The 14,951-nt window shown below is 40.6% G+C and overlaps 1 protein-coding gene across 2 annotated transcripts in view; it reads left to right on the top strand.

The window, feature by feature from the left end:
• The window catches only part of LOC311257930 (glutamate receptor 3-like), a 90,013-nt gene extending 76,767 nt beyond the window's left edge, over window positions 1–13,246 (top strand). Inside the window, exons 13-16 of one of the 2 annotated variants that reach the window (XM_084353902.1) lie at window positions 2,131–2,378; window positions 7,765–7,879; window positions 9,319–9,566; window positions 11,431–13,246. In XM_084353902.1, the coding sequence (XP_084210028.1) occupies window positions 2,131–2,378; window positions 7,765–7,879; window positions 9,319–9,564 (609 nt within the window). In that variant the 3' untranslated portion in view covers window positions 9,565–9,566; window positions 11,431–13,246. Of the gene's footprint in view, window positions 1–2,130; window positions 2,379–3,159; window positions 3,275–7,764; window positions 7,880–9,318; window positions 9,567–11,430 lie in introns of both variants that reach the window. The other variant, XM_084353901.1, reaches the window with a different exon arrangement.
• Window positions 13,247–14,951: the final 1,705 nt, after the last annotated feature.

The following is a 14,951-nucleotide window of genomic DNA, read 5'->3' as shown; positions in this document are numbered from 1 at the left end:
CATAAGTGGTTATCTAAGTGTACTTTTTCTTAAAGGAGCTTTACTCTTTCACTTGTATCCTAAGTTGACTGTATGACCTCTTAACAGGACCTAGAACTCACAGTTATTTACAATATCGATTAACTTGTGCAATTCTTTTTTCAATTAAAGCAACATTACTTAGAAATTGGTATTTTATTTTTTTTCTGCAACAATTTGTCAGACCAACATGATTTTGAAGCTGTTATTTTAAGGTTAAAAAAAAGTTACATAATGTTGCTTTATGTACATTTAGTCTATAAAATGAAGAAAGACATCTTCAAGTTGCTTCTTTGGACCAACACAGTCATCAGTCACAAAAATGATGGACAAAAAATCCCGGTGAAAACATTTGAGAGGCTGAGAGCAACAAGTACTAAAATGTCCCATTGGACCAAAAGTCTGTTCTCGTGATAGCCCGTTATCACCGAAACAAAAGCCCACTGGGCCGTTGCCCCAAAAACATACACTACCCTGGAGTTTTTGTTTCCCTAAATATCTTTTTGCATTCAAACATGCAGGAAAGGACGAAGTCAGGTTGCCTTTGCCATCATGGTGACCAATGTGAACACATGAAACAGTTGCAGTTTGGTAAGGTTTAGGCATCAAAACTACTTGGCTAGGTTTAGGAAAAGAAGGCAGAAATAGACAACTTTTAAACTCCCCATTTTCTGTCAGTATTGACTTGAGAATGGTCGGCCATACTGAAACAATAGACTTAATGGGCTGTCGGACAAATGGGCTCTCCAGTCCAATGGGACATTTTTCAGTCTCTTGGGGTCCAGGATTAAGACAGTGGTACATTATACCTGTTAAACATCACCATGCTAGCATTGTCTTAGCATGCATGTCGGCATGCTGATAATAACATTTAGCTCCACTTACCACTGTTCCTCACAGAGCTTCTAATGTGGCTGCAGACTCTTGATAAATGACTTAAAACAACTATCTAACTATGAAAATTGTTGCTGATTATTTTTCTGTCAATCAACTAACAAATTAATTGGCCAATCATTTCCGTTTTCACAACACTGTGTGACTTGTGGCTTTGTGAGGTGAAAAACGCTGCAGGGAAGTGTCTCCAGCAGATGTTGGTATATCAACAGCTTGTCCATATTCCATTCACAAACCGTCTGGTTGACAGTCGATCTTTGGATTGAGCCAGTTCTTGAAATCCATCCAACCCCCTCGTCTCTCTCTGGCCTTTACTAAAAGAAAGTCTTTTTTTTTTTAATGTGGGATCCAGTCTGCAGCACACACAGAGCCACTCGGGAACTGGCTCATCACTGCTTGGACCGGGATCTGTTCAAAGTGTGAAACGCCTATGCCAAAATAAATCCAGCGGTATTGAATAATTTAATTGATGCTTATTATAGATAGCGCTCAACTCCCACAGATTTTACAGGCTCGCTAAGCCTGACCCCAGGCGCTGGGAAAATGCTCATCTGTGTCACTTTGTGATGGGTTGCCTTGTGTCTGTGTAACCCGCTTTCTTGTTCAGTTCTCTTGCTTCACATGCGCATTACCTCTGAGTCACAGTGGAGATGTTACATTCAGGACAATGTTGTTGAAATGAATGACTGTAATAAGTCCTACAAGTTAGAATTAAGATTGTAAACCAAGGTTAAAATTCACTAACAGAGATTTGTCAAAAACTTTTGCGAATTCCCATATAAATGATGCACAGTTCACTGCTACAAAAGTTTAATTACTGGAGATATTTCTTCATAACAAAGCCTGCAAATGCCAGTATTTCTGCGAAAACCCAATTTGCATGACATTTTTATACTGTACAGGTGATGTGTGATCCTCACTTACACTCAGTGGATTTGAGCCTCAAGCTGCAACATAATGTTGAGAGAGTACTGATGAAGAGAAATGGGTTTTGTAAATTCTTGTACTTCATGATCTTGCGAAAAGTCCACCAGCTTTATTTTCTGGAAGTATTTAAAGATATCACACTGCCACTTTCCGAGATGTCTATAAATACTTCACGATGCCAGTTTAAATGAAGTGATCATTAAGCACAACAATCCCACCAAACCCATTGAACGCATGTGATCTTTGTATGTTCCTGAACGACTTTTTTCTCTCCCTTTCTTCTCTGCACAGCGGTCCAAAATAGCAGTGTATGAGAAGATGTGGTCATACATGAAATCCGCTGAGCCCTCAGTGTTTGTTAAGACCACGCCCGATGGCGTAGCCCGGGTACGAAAGTCAAAGGGCAAGTTCGCCTTTCTCCTCGAGTCCACCATGAACGAGTACATCGAGCAGCGGAAGCCGTGCGACACCATGAAAGTGGGCGGGAACCTCGACTCGAAAGGCTACGGCGTGGCGACGCCCAAAGGCTCAGCATTAAGGTGGGTGGAATAATATAACAATATTCTCCATGTTGTTATAGTATTCCACCTACCCTGATGTCCCCTGTTGTCATTGTCTTCTTTTCCTCTTCTTGTTTCTTTTAATGGACACAGAGGTAACGGTGGTATGCCTTTCAATGATACAACGGTTAAACAATGATAGTCAATGTTTTTATATTTGTACAGTATACATATATATATATGTGTGTGATAAGAGCTGCTAATTTTTACTAGAAGAATCCAATCCAGATGATAAGGCTAAAGCTAACAATCATTTCATATTTATGTCTCTCTTACTGTTGCTTTTCTCTCTCCTTCGATCTCTCCTTCTGTCCCGTATGTGCTGTCCTACCTGACTGTTGTGTTGTCACTTTTAATTTAACAGTTCAATGGTTTTTCAATTTAGCCTTTAAAAGCTGCGCTGTCACTTGTGACGAATGTTAATTGCATGATGTTTGTTGTTGTTACTTTTCTTCTCAATGACAAGTGTCCCCATCCCGCACACTTCAGTTTCTAAACTACGTAACCCTTCATGCCACCTTTTCCAAGATTTAACACTGTCTTTACCTTATATGAGCCTTTCTTATCTCTCCTTAAATTCTTAAACAATTTGTCCTTTCCTAGACCATTCTGATTAACAGATGTGCATAAGCCCCTGCTTTGACAGTGGTAGTGTCTCTACCATCACCTATCATTATGATGCTTAGTACAATTATTACTTTGCATTAGATTTCTCACGGACCTGTGCATTTTCTTACAAGTTATGTTTTATCGTTTCAAGAAATGCTGTTAACCTGGCAGTTTTAAAACTGAATGAGCAAGGCCTCTTGGACAAATTGAAAAACAAATGGTGGTACGACAAGGGAGAGTGCGGCAGCGGGGGAGGTGACTCCAAGGTCAGCCTCGATGTCACCACAATCGGGTACCATAGTGCAGAGTAATCGGCAAGGCTGTTGCAACTACCCAACCGTAACCAAACCAACTGTCCGCCACAACCAACCTGCTGCTGCCCCACGGCAGATTACCAAATTAACTGCTAGTCTGACCAGGCGCTTTAACAGCTCAGATCAAACTAAGGAGCCTTTGTTTAGCCAACAGAAAAATGAGATTTGTGATTATTGAGGCTGATAGATAAGAGTGAAGATAGACAGTTTTCTCTCCGTATGACAAACTCTACAAAAGGGAGTCTTATGAGGTGAATGTGGCTGCCCTGCACTTGTGAAAGGTTGAGCTTTATTTATTTCACTCTTACACATGTGTAGGGCAGATCACTTACTTAGTGTCAGATATTAGGACTTTGTCTAGGAAGCTCTGACAGGTTGAGTAAAAGCAGTCGATGAAGTCACACGCATGTGATTCGAGAGGAAGCCTTTAAGTTTGCCAGTGATAGAATATTTCCGATTGAAAAGGCCATAAAACCTCCAGCCTTCCCTCCTGAAGGTGAAGTTTGCTAATCCTGTAAAGTACATGGCTTAGCAGTACTTCGCCGCACAGCTGCTTCGCATCCGTGACACTGGCCCAGAACCCATGAGCTCTAAAGCCAACGGATAAATTCTGCCTAAAAACTCAAAATGGCTGCCCAGCTGAGGCCGACAGGGAAGCAAGGGGAACAGCGGCGTCTTGAGGGGACTAAGCATTTCAGGCAAACGTGAGAATTCTAATTAAACAAAAGACTTTTTAATGAGTCATCTGATAAACTACCTGTGGTCTGATCCCACTACATGCAGTTCCTACACCCCAACTCATTAATAACCCAGCTGTGACCCTTTTGACCATCAGATCTCTCCCTCTTCTTCTGTGGTTAAATGATGAATGATCCATTATGGAAGCTAATGGTGCAAAGTGTGAAACCCCACTCAGCCATGACATCTTAGCTTAATGTTACGCAGATTATGTGTCATGAAGCATTGTGCTACTTTCACTAGATTACCTATAAGGCAGTAGATATTATATCCTTCACAATGCAGGTCAATTTACTGACAAATGATGCTGTCAGCTCACATGTGATGATATGGGTCAGGTAATTGGCTAGATCACAGACAAGCTGCAAGGTCCCAGGGACTGCAGATTGTGTTATTACACTCCTAATGTCATTTGTCATGGATTGGCCAAGACCACAATGAGCAGTTAAATTGCTGGCATTTTTAAAATAGCATCAACACAAGAGGCTGCATGAGGCAGAGATCAAATAATGTCTGACTAAATGCCTGGGGTTCATTTCTCAAAAGGATTTTATGTTCAAAAGTCACCTTTCTTTCAGTGTTTGCTTTGCTAACATTGCTGTGTTCTGTAGTCACTGAGCTCAGGAGGCCTGGCTGTGCTACAAAGAGCTCATGCCAAGGAGACATTTCAAAGCATCTTGTTTCTTGTGCTGTCATCGATCTTTTATCATGCACAGGTATGTACTCTACATCTATTTCCTGGCTTGTTTTGGCCGCCCAGGACTCAGTGGCAAGGTCCGATTAGCTGGAATAAAGCTGCCTGGAGCGCTGCGCTCCAAACAGCGCATCGCTTGGCCCTGTCCCGCTCACCGCTCCGTGTTCCAACAGACATCAGGAGATGCACATAGCCATGCACACAGCTGCATGCACACACAGTTAACACAGCTCTTTCCTGCCCTCAGGCATAACACAGTGCAGCCTTGATTGAGTTTCAGACACAGAGCATGTTACAGGGTAATTGCATTGTTAATCAATGTCTCTCCGAGCCAAGACAATGGTCTGGTCTTCACAGTCCGTTTCTCCAGATTGGCTATGAGGGATATACAGTGGTGTAATCTTCTCTCAGTGCATTACACATTACGTGGATCCCCTCTGGGGACATTGTTCCTAGGGAGTAGTCAGGTCACTCATTTATCGATGTACTATTTTTCTCTTTTACACAAAGAGATTGACCTGAACCACAAATGTTATAGTATGACTACACAATGTGATCTTTAGACCAATTGCTTTCTTTCCTTAAGAACTTTAGTGCAATAGGAGATTATGATCATTTATATTTATATACAGTATGTTGATGTCAGAATATAACTCCTAGTGTATAGATATACTTGTACATGGCAATTAAAAAGCGTTGGTGATATTCAGATCGTTTGCTTTAATGTACTACAAGGAACATTTAACTGGTTGTGAAACAGACTCAATTTAATGCTGATGCCTCTATATGACCTACATAAGGAAACGAGACCATCAGCCAGAAGATTTGCTATTTCTGTGTAGTTATTATAGTTATTCTCTGTGCCTGTCACCGGGATGGATTCTGACTTATCCAGGATATATTGAGGGGTCTCACAGTCTGAAGAAGGAGGCTGCTGTGTAGTCTGGTGGTAAAACAAAGTTCACTTTGTTTCGCCATCGTCATATTAAACTTACACAGCCACAAATAGATACACTACCTCATCACTATGCATCCTGCTAATCATTGTGTTTTAAAAAGAAGAATAGTATTAGAAATACATTGTCTGCAAAACAAATGCAAGTGCAAGTCAGGTCAGGAACTTTTCAACAGGAGGCAGTGGTGCTCCTATCGCTGCTGTCTACAGGAGCTTTAAGGAAAAGCATCAATATCACACTGAAAACACTCAAACGTCCAGCATTTAAATCCTTACTTAAGTGGAGTAAGGATCAGTAGCAATATTTACTCAAAGTATCAAAGGTAAAAGTACTCATAGTGCAGTGAAATATGATGTTTAATGTTACTACAGCATTAATGTGCATGGTGCATTTTACTGCTGTAGATATTTACAGTTGAGCTATTTTTTTTTTACTACTTTACACACTGCTGGCTCGTTTAATCCACAGCAATGCTTCATATTATATATATCTGAGATCATCATGTTTGTTGCATTGCTGTCCTGTGAGAACCATACATCTCTAAAAAGTCGATTTTTCAGAACAAAAACAGCCTGTTTTCAGCTTTATGACGTGTTCCAGCTAATCAAAGAGGTTTTTTAAAGGAGACCTATCTTGCCTTTTTGTTTTTTTTCCCTTCTCTTCAGTGTTTTATATCGGTATGTTCTTGTTCATGTAAAAAGTCTTGAAAGTTTAAATAGGTCAAAGCCTGCACCAAAGGAAGCTCCTCACTCCCACAGAAAACACTACTCCTGAATGCCTCGTCAGTAGTTTCACCTTTAATTCTGTGACTTTGTGACATCACACTACATCACCATGTCACACATTTAAATAATGTGTGCCTAGCGGCTAGTTTGACACGTAAGCATTGATTTAGCACAGTTGTTGTTTGTGTAGCTGGAGGGGTCCTTAAAGAGACAGGAGCTAAAACAGTGCGTTTCAGGCAGAATACAGAGCTGCAGCACTGGACAGGATGTGTTTTGTGGGCATTAATGCATGTAAACCTATTCTAGTAGTAACCCAAAATAAAATTATGAACCTGAAAATTAGCATAATATTAATACTATTTAGCATAAGAAGAAGGAACATTTTCTCAATTCAGAAAAAAGTACTTCCAAATTTGAGATACATGGTTTTCACTGGACAGGACGGATACAAACAATAGTAATCTGTAAAGCAAGTAACTAAAGCTGTTGGACAAGTGGAGTAAAAAGTACAATATTTGCCTTTGAAATGTAGTAGATGCTTCAAATGTAAATACTCGGGTAAAGTACAAGTATCTTGAATTTGTGTTTCAGCATAGTCCTTCATTTCACCGCTGACGGCAGGAAACAGCTGTGTCACACATTAGATTAAGCAGCTACAGGCAAAAATGAGTGGAATTATTCCACTGATACTGCTGAGCCTAGTCGTGCAGCTCCTTGCAGTTTGGTTGGGACACACTTCATCTGACAGTAATCTGGCATAATTGGGAGATAAGGTTTTCTTAGTGATACGTCGGGACAGAGCACGCAATAATTAATTAAGCTTTCACTTTTGGCCATAGTTGCTCGGATATGAAATTTGTTGTAATAGAATTGATTGTTGTCATGCCGCTGACAGTAGCATTAGCAGTATTAGCCATCAGAGGATTAAGCAGAGGTAGAGTCTATCACCTAGAGTTTTCTGTTTGTTAAGACAGAGCTCCTGTTCGACTGAACTTGTGAAACGCTGGTCAGAAAGCTCCTGTGATCCGTCACATGCCCCCCCAAAGTGATGCACCCCGATACTTGTTAAAACTCAAAGACTTGCAGATCGTACTTTGAGTACCTGCTCGTCGCCGTGGTAACAGCGTCTGCCGATTACTCAAAGCGATATGGGCAGGTCCTGGCTTTAGACTAGGGGTTATAAAGGTAATAGGTAGAATGCCTGCTCTCTGTGATGTTGACATAGCCAGGAGCCCTGCTTTATCGCTTTGTAAAGTATGTAGTAGTTTAAAAGTTGAATAACATAAAATAACATAATATAATGTTATTTATGTTATTTCCCACGTGAAGAACTCCTGTAAACCTTGCAGTATTGAAACTCAGTGAACAAGGCATCTTAGACAAGCTGAAAAACAAATGGTGGTACGATAAGGGTGAATGTGGAACCAAGGACTCTGGAAGTAAGGTCAGTCGCTGCAGGTCTTTTGTACTGATTCCAAATTGCATTTTGACGTACTGTTCATATGCAAGACAAGACTTCTCTAACATCTGTAGTATACATTTTGTTTATTTGCTACACATAATTTTTCTTTTTCTCTTTTTTTTTTCTCAGTTTTTCCGCCACAGACTGTAACACAGTTGAGACGTGGCTTTGACACAAGGCACCGCTTCCCCCGAGTCTTTTTTCTTTTGAGACACTTTTTGATGCAATTTAAAATATACAACTCTCTTTTTTTGTGAAAGCTGTAATGATAATACTGTGGGGGAAAATTGCTAAAGTGCCTTTCAGACACATTACTTCAATTGAATCACAGCAGTTAACCGTTGTTGATAAATGCTATTTTTGCTCATTTTCACTCTTGACATTCATGATACTTTGACCATTATGCTGCTGTTTCTATTTACCAAACTGTTAATGAAAATTTGATTTATTTGTGTTGTTACTAGTTTGCATCGAGATGTGTCTATTAGATTCTTCGGCCTCCTGTGGTGTGATGAACAAGCAAAGCCTCTTATTGTGATGAGTTACTCAAATACAACTCCTCTAAGCAGCGAGAGCGCCGTAGGGCGTCCTCTAAATCTTGCCGCTGCTCGGAGTTGAGGTTAGAGGCTCTGTTTGCACATTACAAGAAGCTGAGGAATGTAATAAACCCACTATTTAACCCTCTGAGATACATTTAAAGCCTCAGATTACAGGTTAGGGTTGCTAGATAGCTTTATGATGTCTCCACGCTCATAGGGTTAAAACTGCAAATAGTAAAACTCTAATGAACAAATTTTTAAGGAATATGTTTGGTAGGTAAGCAGCAGCAAAATGGTTTGATCTTTAGTGTTTTTTTTTTTAATGGAGCTATCATTCATCTACTATGAATTTGACTGTACTGTATGACAATGTTGCCACTAGAGTTATACGTACATGTCGCTAAGAGGATACAAAACAAAAAGACAGGGTTTTCAGAGCTATTGACCTATGCGATACTGACCAGCTTCCTAACATGGTCAAGAGCAGAAGCCATTTTTGCATACATGTAGCACAGGGAAGGGAGAGCTCTACATTCACCAGCAGATAGAGCATTGAGAGTTGGCTTCTTTCTCCTAAGCGGAGAATGGTTTGACTATGGCAGTCTGAAGTTCCTTACGACTTTGCGACAGCCATGGGAAAATCAGTTCAGTCGAAATTCTAGCCTTAGCACCTCATTACAGCTTCAATTTTTTGGTTGCTTGTAGCAGTTAGTTCATATTCTGTCACATTTAGCAGGAGTAGGACAGAGTATGATGATTTACTGAAGCAGTTTTAAGTCTAAGGCAATGTGAGGCTCAGTTTGAAGGATGCAGGCTGTATTTTGTTCTGCTTGTCCTTGCTCCACTGCAAAACTCTTAACTATGTTATTCACTTTCCCCCAGGACAAGACAAGTGCTCTCAGCCTAAGCAATGTGGCTGGTGTCTTCTATATTCTGGTTGGAGGGCTGGGGCTGGCCATGATGGTGGCTCTGATAGAGTTCTGTTATAAATCACGGCAAGAAACCAAACGGCTGAAATTGGCCAAGAATGCCCAGAATTTTAAGCCGGCTCCCCCGACCAACACCCAGAACTTTGCCACATACAGAGAAGGCTACAACGTATACGGAACCGAGAGCGTTAAGATCTAGAGGTACGTCGCCTCTCCTCACTGCCCGAACAGTCCCCCGAGCACTGTGTGAAATGAATCATTTAGCTTCCTGTCATATCAGTGAAAGTAAATAATTCATTTGTATGTGTTGCTGTATATAGCTGCTGCTCGTGAAGTAGTTTGTGGTTGTCATGTTTGACACAGCGGAGCACACAAGTCTACTCAAATACAAAACTCTGAGATGTTGTTTGTTCCCTGTAACGTATATCTGCATGGAGAGAGCCTCAGGCTGCAGGAAGGCTACAGTACAACACATAGCAAGCTGCCAGATGCACACACTCTTGTTTTGTGAAGGATCATTGAACCGCTGTTTAGAGCTATTTTGCTCTGTTTAAGCACTTAGCATTTTGTTAAAATGGGTTTCATTCTGTGACTGTAAACTGATTTTTAAAGGGTCGAATTAGGTCCAAAATTACCAACAAGAAACCTGCATATTTTCTCATAGAAGTTAATTTGTGGTGCTCACAGCATTTGAAAGATACATTTAAAGGTTTACTCCAACAATTTTCCACATTAAAGTGTGTTTACAGGTCAGAGTACTAGTGCATTTGTGAAAGAAGTAGAAAAAAGCCTTTTGTGGCTCCAGAGGACGCTGCATGTAATCTGATTAATTGCCTCCAGTGATGTTACATCACGATATGTCGGCTTATCTACCCACAATGCATCACAGCCACTAGCATTCCTGGGCTCCTGTGCTACTGGCATTAACACAAACACTCCCCCATTGCTCCGACTTCACAGTCTGGCATACTCAAATCAGCTAATAGGACCACTTGCTAGCTCAGCTAACTGAGCTAGCAAGCTAACGGCAGCTGCAGTTAGTGGTTACTCTGGTGATATGCTGCCCCCTACTCTTTTCAATTTGAATTCAGGAGGTGGCCAGTTCTTACATACTGCACCTTTAATGTGTTAAATCAATGGAGTTACCCTTTAAGGCAGTATTGATAGATTTACTCATTGTTGATAAAGTAAATAATATTGATTAGTGGTGGCTTTAAGACTTCAAAAGAATAACTTCTTTCGGGATGATCCACACAACTCACTGTGAACATCTTCCATATGGACTATACATGTGTTCTGCAGACAGACAGACAGATAGACAGACAGATAGACAGACAGACAGTAAGAAAGAGCCACTGAAAGCTCACTTTTCCCCTTTACACCACTAAAGATAAGTGTGAAAATATCTCTGTGCAGCAGATCCACAGCATGGAACCAAAACAAAAGGGAGCGTTTCCCGATAAGTACGCTGTTAAATAATGTGTTAGTTTTGTATTTGATTGGATTGATTGCATGTGTGTTCTGTTGCTGCTCGTTAAACACAAAGTGTGACAGGTCTGTTTACAGAAGTGCAGCTGTACAACGGAGCAAGACAATTTAAAGGCCCTGAAAACACATTTTCTCAATCAACTTCTCACATTGAGTGATTGAATCCTACATGAACACGCTACATCGTATTTTCTGCCAAAGTAGCATTGTTGGGATTATTTACACGAGGGATTCCTGTATTTGTTTTTTGTCTGGGTACATCCCACTGGTTTGAAGTGGGTAGGGCTCAGTTGGAAAAAGGCTGTGTACTAAAATACTAAAGGATGAACTATTTGACCTTTATATTCAGTTCAGTCACAAATATTTGGTGGAATCGGAAAAAAAACAACAATATTTCAAACAAAGTTTTCAGGGTCTTTAAAAAGGGCAATCAAGTTTAAAAATATGATTCTGTTTTTTAGTCACTTTCACATATTTCCACCCGACATGAGTCATATGCACGGATGTAAATTTTTCCTGACAATCAAATAAACCCAGACTCTTGCCATGTTTGCCTTTGCTCTGTATGTTGACACAGGTTTAGGAAACATTTCCATTGTCCCTTACAACTGTGACTAAACATCTATGAAAGGACGGGATCACGGGGATTGAGCATCCGAAGCCAAATCCTCTCGGGCGGACACGGCACGATAATCTGCAATGACGACACGACTGGACTGGACTGGTCACGGGAAGAGCCGATGCGGTTCCCTCCTCTCAGTGCCTTATGGAACTCTGAGTCCAATCAATGCAACTCATTCACAATGATATTGCTTTTTGCTTGAAACTCATACAAAACAGAAGAATGGTGCAGTGATTATAAAATGTATATATCTCTATATATATAATTATATAGATATATATAATTAATTTGACATGTTACAATGAATGAGAGAACTAAAGCCATCATTTGCAACCCTAAGCACATTTTGAAGTGCCAGAAAGAGGACGAATCTTCTATGTCTAATTGGTTTCTTGTAATCAATATGATCAGATTACTCTTCATCCTTCTGCTGCCAGATTTTCACTGGTTATATGTGGTCAAATCATTTTATTAGATCTACTCAGTGCACTGTAAGACACTGGTTATTAGACAATAGCTTTTATACTGCTGTAAGTCACTTATAGTGACCTTGTACTTGTTTTAAAAGACAGATTGATCTTATTGGAGCGAAATGCCATTTAGCCCAAAAACAATTACGAGTGTGTTGTTTGTACTCTAAACTCTGGTGCTGCTGCCACTGTCTTCTGAACGTTCGATGGGGCTCATGAAGATGAGATAATGATCTGGTTTGGCTTTTACGCACCGCAGAACCAGGTCATAATTCGCACTTCCACTACTGCCAAGAGTGTGTTTTGTATGACAAAGAGTGTGTAAAGCAAAGTATTCATGCTCGAGTTAAAAAGAAAAAAGAAAAAAAATCTGTTTGTGATTTACAGTTTGTAAAATATCAAAAGGAGCGCTGACTCGCTAAGGTTCGTCGCTCCAAACAGTCTTTCCCTGAAGTCCCGAGTCTTCTGTACATGAAAGTAAAACCAAACAAAAAGGGTAATTCAATTGTAGATTAACTGCAATCCAATTAAAGGATAACAGTAATGGCTTTTAAACTGTAGTATTTTGGATTACCTTACCATTTTCTTTAACAATTGCACATTTTACAACGAGCTGTGGTTTGCTTTTCATTTGATTTCCTTTAATGAGCATTACAGTGTTTGGTGACTTCACTTAGTAAATGAAAATATATGAATACAAACGGAAAAATAGATTTATACAAGGTTATACCAGGGAGAGTCCTGAAGCTTAGCACATTTCCATATTGCTGTAATAATTTCCTTTCTTTCAAAAAGACTGTGATTCCATAGGATTTAGGACGATAATTATCTAATCACCTGAAACTATGGGCCAATAGTTTTATATATATATATAAAAAACTGATAATGTGAAGAAAAATAAAGAGTTGTGAAAGATGTGTACATTTAGATAAATGAGAGTTATTTATATTCCACAATGAAAGATTGGCCTCCCTTTTATTTTATTTTTGGTTCTTTTTTCTAAGAAATTGCATGTGAAATCAGTGATGCTTGACGAGCTCTGCTACTCACAAACTGACCTTAGGTTAACGTTAGAAATCCAGCCCTGGTTTTTTCTTTTGTAAATCGGTTTCACCTTCTTTTTTTGTACACCTCACCTTCTGCAAAAAAAAAAAAACAACAACTAAAAGACAAAAGTTGCCAGGCGTAGTAGTGGGTACAAAAGAGCAAGAGATGCATGCATAATTTGCTGAACCTCATTAGTGAGGCGCTGTACAGAGAATTTTAATACATTTTGTAAATAAAAATGTACAGAAAAGGTTGTCGAGTGTCTGTGTTGGTGTCATTTCACAACAATGTTTGAACCTGTTTAATTAAAACGCTGTGGATGATTCGTGGCCTGCGGGGGATAAGAGGAGCACATCTCAACTCTGGTTAAACACGCTGCATACTTTTAACTCCAGCGTCGGCAGCCTGAGCAGCCAGCACCCTGCAGACACATACACACAGAGAGGAGTTTTTCCTGTAACTCTCTAATATTGAGCCGTTCGTCTGTGGAAGTGTGTGTGCATGTTTTGGATCAATAGTAAGCTCCATCTGCCTCGCTCTTGCTCTCCTGCCTGGCATCCCTCTGATTGAGGGGCTCCATTGACGGCTTCATCTGGCATGCGATCTTTCTCTCCCTCTGTCTCTCTCTCTCCCTCTCTTTATAAGATGCTTTGTGACACAATCAATAATGTATTATTTTAACCACCAACTGCCTGCAAAACATACTACACGCGGATGATGTGCCGCATAAGAATTCCAGCAAGTTTTAAGCTTTATATTTCTGGGAGGAAATTTTCATCAGGATTTGCTCGGAGTAAATAGAGCAAAGGGACGGTTAATCATTTAAATCCTGCTTATTCCCACAGTGTAAATTCTCCAATATACAGTAAATCAGCACAATAGATTGCCTAGACAGTCTGTGTCATCTCACTGCTCTCTGGGTCTGCATTGTGTGGTGAAAATGAAATGCCTGCTTCCAGAGATCCAGCCTGCCACAGCTCAAATACAAATCCAACAAACATGGCAAAAGACCAGTATTTTCTCTCCCTCTCGCTCGCTCTCTCTTTCATTTCTGGATGCAGACAGTATGATTCAGGATTATTCACTGCACCAGTCCTGTGGAACAGACTCGGGCTGTATAAAACGCTACTGTACGATCCAAACAACCCATTTCTGACAAAGCATGAAAGGATATTGCTTTTTTGTTCTTCCTTTGCTTCACTGCCTCTCCTTTTTGTGCTTTTTTTTTTTTTTTTTTTTGTCTTTGTTATGCCTGGACTGCTTTCAAACAGGAACAAGACAACGTGGGGGAGTGGTGGTGCGCGAGGATGGCACTGCACTGCAGTACACGGCGCTCCTGAGACGATTCTCTGGAATTAGTTTACTCACCTATCAAAGGGCCGATGTTTTGTCCTGCAAGGATAGGAGAAAAAACACGAGGCAAACAAGCAATTAGGATGAGGCCTTTCATTCAGAAAAGGAACTGTTAATCTAGTCAGAGGATCAGGACAACTAATCATCCCCCGCACACTTCTCGCATGTGTCGAGCCGAGCGGCTACAGGCCGGCCCCGTCGTGCTCGGTGTCTCTTCGGGGGCCCGTGGCTGTGAAATTTAATCTGATCTAACATGTTCTTAGTCACTAAAGGGGGGGGGGAGATGGTTATGTGTGCGTGCATGCGAGAAGAAAAGGGAGCGTGCGTGAGAGAGAAAACTCAAAAGGCACAAGGAGGTCGGATACTTTGATTACAGCCCGAGAAGAAAAAGCTTTCTGGTTCACTAGCTCCCTCACTTTGCGGCGTACTGCAGTCTTTCACCCTGTCTCTCTCTTTCTCTCTCTCTTTCTCCAAGGACACAATGAATAAATCAGATTCCAGCTCACTTCTTTCCATTTCCCTCCTTTCTCCGCTTTATCTCTTCAGCTGTCTTCGAGTGCACCTGAAGAGACCTGCACTTGACTTTCAAGTTCAGTTGACATTGAT

The sequence above is a fragment of the Pagrus pagrus genome (assembly GCF_965226575.1).
Source record: "Pagrus pagrus genome assembly, chromosome: 5".
Lineage (NCBI taxonomy): Eukaryota > Metazoa > Chordata > Actinopteri > Spariformes > Sparidae > Pagrus > Pagrus pagrus.
Note: the sequence above shows the minus strand (reverse complement) of the source record. Positions and strands in the feature narration are given on the sequence as shown.